This window comes from Myotis nattereri (assembly GCF_964212035.1).
Source record: "Myotis nattereri genome assembly, chromosome: 2".
Classification (NCBI taxonomy): Eukaryota; Metazoa; Chordata; class Mammalia; order Chiroptera; family Vespertilionidae; genus Myotis; species Myotis nattereri.
The window spans coordinates 106340410-106347958 of NC_138076.1; the positions used below are offsets into that span (position 1 = coordinate 106340410).

General features: G+C 41.0%; 1 protein-coding gene across 1 annotated transcript; it reads right to left on the reverse strand.

Moving 5' to 3' along the window:
- Positions 1-937: 937 nt before the first annotated feature.
- LOC308513806 (transmembrane protein 50B-like) lies at positions 938-1459 on the reverse strand (the record flags this gene model as incomplete). The annotated part of the gene is made up of 1 exon (XM_081083926.1): positions 938-1459. One exon carries the CDS (start codon positions 1457-1459, stop codon positions 938-940), a length of 522 nt encoding a protein of 173 aa, XP_080940052.1.
- Positions 1460-7549: the final 6090 nt, after the last annotated feature.

Genomic DNA, 7549 nt, shown 5'->3' on the forward strand with positions numbered 1-7549 from the left:
CTGACCAGGAATCAAACCGTGACCTCCTGGTTCATAGGTACACACTCAACCACTGAACCACACTGGCTGGGCTCACCTTCTATTTTAAGTGATAACCTGCATTCAGAGTCTTAGTTTTAGGCTCTTGCTTTTCATGCTACTGCCTCCTGGCCTGAAGTGTTTCTATTGAGAAGTCAGCTGACATTCCAATGGGAACTGCTTTGTAGGTAATTTTCTGTCTCTCTCTTGCTGCCTTTAATATTCTTTCTTTGTCTTTAATGTTTGCCATTTTAATTGTAATGTGTCTAGGTATGGCTCTCTTTGGGTTCATCTTAATTGGGACTTTCTGTGCCTCCTGAACTTGTGTGACATCTTCCTTTACCAGGTTGAGAAACTTTTCTGTCATTATTTCTTTAAACAGGTTCTCTGTTCCTTGCTCACCTTCTTCCCCTTCTGGTTTTTCTATTATGCAGTTGTTGTTACATTTCATGTTGTCCCAGAGATCCCTTAAGCTATCTTCCTGTTTTTTTAATTCTCTTTCTATTTCCTGCTCTAATTGGGTATTTATTTCTACCTTGTCTTCCAAATCACTGATTCAATCCTCTGCTTTATTCAATCTACTTTAAATTCCTTCTAGTGTGTTTTCCATGTCAGATATATCATTCTTCATTTCTTTCTGAAGAAATGGTTCATATATGGTTCTTCTTCATAGCCTATATTTCCTTTTTCATGCTGTTGTAATTTGCACTAAGTTGCTTAAGCATCTTTATAACTATTGCTTTGAACTCTATGTCTGATAGGTTGCTTGTCTCCATTTCATTTAGTTCTTTTTCTGAAGATTCCTTCTTTTCCTTCATTTGGGGGTTGTTTCTTTGTCTCTCAATTTTAGCTGTGTCTTTGTATTTGCTTCTATGTATTAGATAGAACTGTTATGCTTCCCAGTCTTTGTGGGATGGCCTTATGTAGAAAGTGTCTTGAGGGTGCAGTCTCTGTGTTCACCTGAGCTGGATGCTCTAGAAATGCCCTTTGTGTGTGTTATTTGGGTTCTCCTGTTGTAATTGGGACTTGATTGTTTTTGTTTGTTTGTTTGTTTGTTTCCTAAAATTTTCTGGGTAACATAGGTACCAAAAAGAATCCACATGGAAGCAATGAGTGACAAGAACATCAACATGAAGCCAATGAAGAGCCAGACGTGAGCACCTGTTCTTCCCAAACAGCTGCTCTCGTAGCTGTCGCCTCTCACCTGGGCATTGTACACCGCATTTATCATGAAGAAGGCCAGTGTGGAGAACACCCCGCAGGTGTGGAAGGTGGGGTTCACCTGCTCAGGCTTCGCATACACCACAGTGGGGTCGATCATCACCCACCAGCCTGCGGAGAACAATATGCCTGCAAACACAGAGGCCAAGGCATTCCTCCGCTCACTCCAGTCAATGTATTCCCACTCTGGCCAATAAATGTTATCCAGGAAGCCTGCCATTTTCGCCCCGCAGGCCTGGGTTGGTCATTAATACTGTACCCCGACAGCCAGTTGGCCTGGAGGTCAAATACCCCCAGTATCAACTACAATAATCAAGGCTTAACTACAACAAGACTGTGCACAAAGACCACTAGGGGGTGCACCAAGAAAGCATACAAAATGCAGAGACAAAGAAACAGGACAAAATTGTGCATGGAGGATATAGAGTTCAGAACCACACTTTTAAGGTCTCTCAAGAACTGTCTAGAAGCTGTCGATAAACTTAATGAGATCTACAAGAAATCTAATGAGACCCTCGATGTTATGATAAAGAACCAACTAGAAACTAAGCATACACAGACTGAAATAAAGAATATTATACAGACTCCCAACAGCAGACCAGAGGAGCGCAAGAATCAAGTTAAAGATTTGAAATGCGAAGAAGCAAAAAACACCCAACTGGAAAAGCAAAATGAAAAAATAATCCAAAAATACGAAGATAGTGTAAGGAACCTCTGGGACAGCTTCAAACATACCAACATCCAAATTATGGGGTGCCAGAAGATGAGAGAGAGCAAGATATTGAAAACCTATTTGAAGAAATCATGACAGAAAACTTCCCCTACCTGGTGAAAGAAATAGACTTACAACTCCAGGAAGCGCAGAGAACCCCAAACAAAAGGAATCCAAAGAGGACCACACCAAGACACATCATAATTAAAATGCCAAGAGAAAAAGACAAAGAGAGAATCCTAAAAGCAGCAAGAGAAAGAAAATCAGTTACCTACAAGGGAGTACCCATACGACTGTCAGCTGATTTCTCAACAGAAACTTTGCAGGCCAGAAGGGAGTGGCAAGAAATATTCAAAGTGATGAATGCCAAGAACCTACAACCAAGATTACTTTACCCAGCAAAGCTATCATTCAGAATTGAAGGTCAGACAAGAGCTTCACAGATAAGAAAAAGCTAAAAGAGTTCATCACCACCAAACCAGTATTATATGAAATGCTGAAAGGTATCCTTTAAGAAGAGGAAGAAGAAAAAGGTAAAGATACAAATTATGAACAACAAATATGCATCTATCAACAAGTGAATCTAAGAATCAAGTGAATGAATAATCTGATGAACAGAATGAACTGTTGATTATAATAGAATCAGGGACTTAGAAAGGGAATGGACTGACTATTCTTGCAGGGGGGAAAGGGGTGTGGGAGATGCAGGAAGAGACTGGACAAAAATTGTGCACCTATGGATGAGGACAGTGGGTGGGGAGTGAGGGCGGAGGATGGGGTGGGAACTGGAAGGAGGGGAGTTATGGGGGGAAAAAGGAGGAACAACTGTAATAATCTGAACAATAAAGATTTAATTATATAAAAAAAAAACTGTACCCCAAGTCCCCGATGCTCACGCCGACCCTGGGGGCGCACCGAGGGGAGCCTGCGCCATGGCCTGGCCAGCAGGCTCCACTCCACTTCAGCCCCGGGCAGGACTTGATTGTTAATGCCCGTTTGTGAGAGGTATCTCCTCTCCGACTTGCTGCCAGTGAGGTCAACCCCAACATTGTCATGCCAGCTGTTATATAGGTGCTGACAAAACACATAACAGGACCAAACCAAAAACACCATGAAAATCAAACTACTCAATGCAACAACAACAACAACAGAAAAGATTAAGAAGGAAAAACAAGAGAAATCAAAGCAAAGAAAAAATTAAAAGAATACTAAAAACCCATGCAACCAAGACTGAGAGGGTATATAAAGAAAATGGGAGAAGGAAGAAGATGAAAAAATGCCTATATGGAAGCAAGGAGGAAACTAAAAGAACTAGTATAGGAGTAAAAAAGAAAAGGAAACAAAATAAATGAAATAATAATAATAATGAATTTAAAATGTAGTGATATTCAGTATAAGATATAGATAGAAAAAGTAAAACAGAAAAAAATTAGTAAAAGAAAAATGAATAAGAAGAATTAATAATAACAATAAAAATAGACAAAAGTAAAATAGGATCAAAGGAAAGAGAAATTATAGATATGGAAGAAAAAAGAGAAGCAAGGAAAAAAGGGCAGGGGGACAGACAAAAAATCTACTCACACACATACAGACCAAAAAGCAAAACCACACACACTCACACATTGAAAAATCTTTAAGTCTGCTATTTGTGGAGCTTGCTGGATTTTGCACTGATGTTGTTGAACCTGGTCCCTTGGTGGGTCTATCCTGGGCCTCCTGGGAGCTTCTCTGGTGCAGGTCAATGTGAGTCACTGTCCCTGGGCAACCTGATTGAGGCCCAAGAGGTTGAAGTCTCTAGTAGTCAAATGGGTGGGAGCTCATTAGCCCAGAGACCAAGTCTTACACTTTGATTGTTCCTATTCTGAGCTGTACTCCCTTCCCTCATGGAGCTGGGCTTTGTCTGTATCCTGGTCTTGTCCAGGATGGTTTGATCAGACTCATGTTGGGGTGGTGCCAGCAGCTTGTAGGAGGGAGGATGGGGCCCTTACTCTCCTAATGCTTCAGCTGTCTGATGTGCTGGCAACTCCTCTTTGTCACCTGCAGGGTCACAGATTTCCTGCCCCTGGCTGTTCCCCCTTGCCTCAGGTTGCTACAGGTCTAATTAGAAGCAGCTTTTTTCCCAGCGGGAAAGAGGGGACTTCCCCTGTGTTCCAGGTGTGCAGGGCTGATTTCCTTTCTGGACCTACTGTCCAGTCCCCTTTTCTGCTCACCAACATGAGTTCTTCCATGAAATAGAGGGCCCTCCAGATTTAATGTTGAGTGTGTTCTTCAGACTCCTGCAGTGTAGTGTAGTAGGCAGGTCCTGAGTTCCACTGCATGACCCTTCCCACTGGTCAGAGGAACTTCCCAGGCTGCACGTTGGCAGGGTGCTGGCACTACTCTAGCCAGGCTTCCACTGCTGCACCCACTCCACAGTTTCCATAGCCATTGCCCTCAGGGCCTCCTCTCTGTCCTCCCATCTCACCTACAGATCTGCAGCCTCTTTAGTCTCCTCCTCATGTCCTCAGTTCAATAGTTCCAGGTCAGCGAAGGCTATATCCACCTCCCGGCCTTCAGCACAGGTCCTACCCCCAAACCCTGGCAGTACAGTAGTGGTGGTAGTGGGTGAGTACACTGCAGGGGCAAAAGCCCTGTCGGGTCAGTGCTGGTCACACTGCAGTGGCACAGTGTCCAGGCTGGGTCTCATCTGGCACACGTTTCAGGCTGAGTGCATGCCAGGCGCACAGAGGACCCCCTGTGTCTGTTGCAGGGTTATGACCTCTGTGAATGCAAGTGACCTGGGCGAGATGAACGTGGATCTGGGCCCAGGCTGTGGTGAGTCCAGGTGGTGGTGATGCTTGGCACATAGCCACTTCTGCTCCCACAGCCTCCTCCCAAAGGAGGACCTTGTAAACCCTTCAAGATGGAGCGCTTTCCAAGCTAGTGCTGCACCCATGGAGTGGCTGTGGCGGTTAGGTGGGGTCCCTCAGCTGTCAGCTGCAGGTGCGTGGGGTCCTGCTACTGTTCACTTAGGTGTGTGGCCCCATTGTCTGCCTGATCTCTTATTCTATGAGTTGTTTTTAGATTCCACATATAAGTGAGATCATACAGCATTGTCTTAATCTGTCTTATTTCACTTAGCACAGTGCCCTCAGGGTCCATTGCAAATGACAAGAGTTCCTCCTTTTTGTCTGAATAATATTCCATTAAAATACTTTTCTTCACCCACTCTTCCATCAATGGCCATTTAGTTTGCTTTTTCCTCTTGGCTATTGTGAATAATGTTGCAATGAGCATGGGGTGTGTAAATATCCCTTTGAGATCAAGTTTTCAATTCCTTTCATATCTACCCAGAATTTGGATCACTGGATAATATGGTCATTCTATTTTTATTTTTTTTAATTTTTGTTTATTGGTTGATTGTTTTTTAGAGAGAGAGAGAAATATCAATTTATTGTTCCACTTATTTATGCATTCGTTGTTTGCTTCTTGTATATGCCCTGACCTGAGATCAAACCCACAACCTTGGCATGTGGGGATGATGCTCTAACCAGCTGAACTACCCAGCCAGGGCCCAATTTTAATGTTTTTGGGTTTTTTTTGAAGAATCTCCATACTGTTTTCCATTTTGGCTGTACCAATTTACAGATCACCAACAGTGCACACAGGTTTCCTTTTATCCACATACTGGCCAACATTTGTCTTTTTTATGATAGCCATTTTAACATGTGTAACATCTCATTTTGGTTTTGCTTTGCATTTCCTTGATCGTTAGTAATGTTGAGTATCTTTTTAAGTGTTGTTTTTTTTTTGGCCAGTTGTATCTCTTCTTTGGAGAAACGTCTATTCAAATCCTTTGACAATTTTTAAATTGGATTATTTTTGTTGTTGTTGAGTTGTAGGAGTTATTTACATATTATGGATATTAACCCATTATCAGATATATAGTTTACAAGTATTTTCTCCCATTCATAAGTTGCATTTCCACTATGTTGTTTCTTTTGCTGTGTCAAAGTTTATAAATTTGACATAGTCCTAGTTGTCTATTTTTTCTTTTGTTGCCTGTTCTTTGGTGTCATATCTGACAAATCATTGCTAAATCCAATGTCATGAAGCTTTCCCCCATGTTTTCTTCTAAGACTGTTATAGTTTATGGTCTTATGGTTACATTTTTAATCAATTCTTTGGGGGGATTTTTTTTTTTTACAATTTATCTTTATTGTTGAAATTATTACAGCTCAGCCGATGTGGTTAAGTGTCGACCTTTGAATCAGGAGGTCACAATACAATTCCCTGTCAGGACACAGGCCAAAGTTGCCAGCTCGATCCCCAGTAGGGTGCACATAGGAAGCAGCCAATCAATGATTCTCTCATCATTGATGTTTCCATCTTTCTCTCCCTCTCCTTTCCTCTCTGAAATCAATAAAAATATATATTTTTAAAAAGTAAGTATTACAGATGTCCTCTTTTTCCTCTCATTGACCCCCTTTACCCCATTCCCATCCTCTCTCCAGGCCTTCACCACACTAATGTCTATCCTTAGATTATACATATATGAATATAGGTTTTTTGGTTAATCTCTTTCCCTAAGCCCCTGCTTCCCCTCTGAAATACATCAGTCTGTTGCATGCTTCAATGTCTCTAGCTCTATTTTGTTCACTAGATTCCACATATAAGTGAGATAATGTGATACTTGTATTTCTCTGAATGGTTTATTTCACTTAGCATAATACTCTCCAGGTACCTCTATGTTGTCTCAAGGGTAAGAGAACCTTCTTTTTTATTGCTGCATAGTATTCTATGGTAAAAATGTACCACAGTATTTTTATCCACTTGTCTACTGATGGGCACTTAGGCTGTTTCCAACTCTTAGCTATTGTAAATAATGCTGATATGAACATAGGGATGCATATATTATTTCTGGTTGGTGTTTCAGGATTCTTAGGATATATGTCTCAAACTGGGGTCACTGGGTCAAATGGCAGTTTCATTTTTTTCAGGAATCTCTATACTGTTTTCCATATTCTGTATTCCCACCAACAGTGTACAAGGGTTCCTTTTACTCCAGATCCTTGCCAGCACTTGTTTGTTGACTTATTGATGGTAGCCATTCTGGCAGGTGTGAGGTGGTACCTCATTGTCATTTTAATTTGCATCTCTCTGATGATTAGTGATGTTGACATTTTTCATATGTGTTTTGACCATCTTTATGTCTGCTTTGGAGAAGTGCCTAGTCAGGTCTTCTGCCCTTTTTTTAATTGGATTGTCTCTTGTTGAGTTGTATGAGTACTTTATATATTTTGGAAATTAACCCTTTATCGGATGTATCATTGCCAAAAATATTCTCCCATACAGTGGGTTCCCTTTTTATTTTGATGCTGTTTTCCTTTGTTGTACAGAAACTTTTTAGTTTGATATAGTCCTATTTGTTTATTTTTTCTTTGTTTCTCTTCCCCTAGGCAATTATCTGTGAAAATTCTGCTATATAAGATGTCTGATATTATGCTGCCTAAGTTTTCTTCCAGGATTTTTATGGTTTTACAACTTACATTTAAGTCTTTTATCTATTTTGAATTTATTTTGTGTATAAGTTGGTGTTCTAGTTTCTTTTCTTCTTTT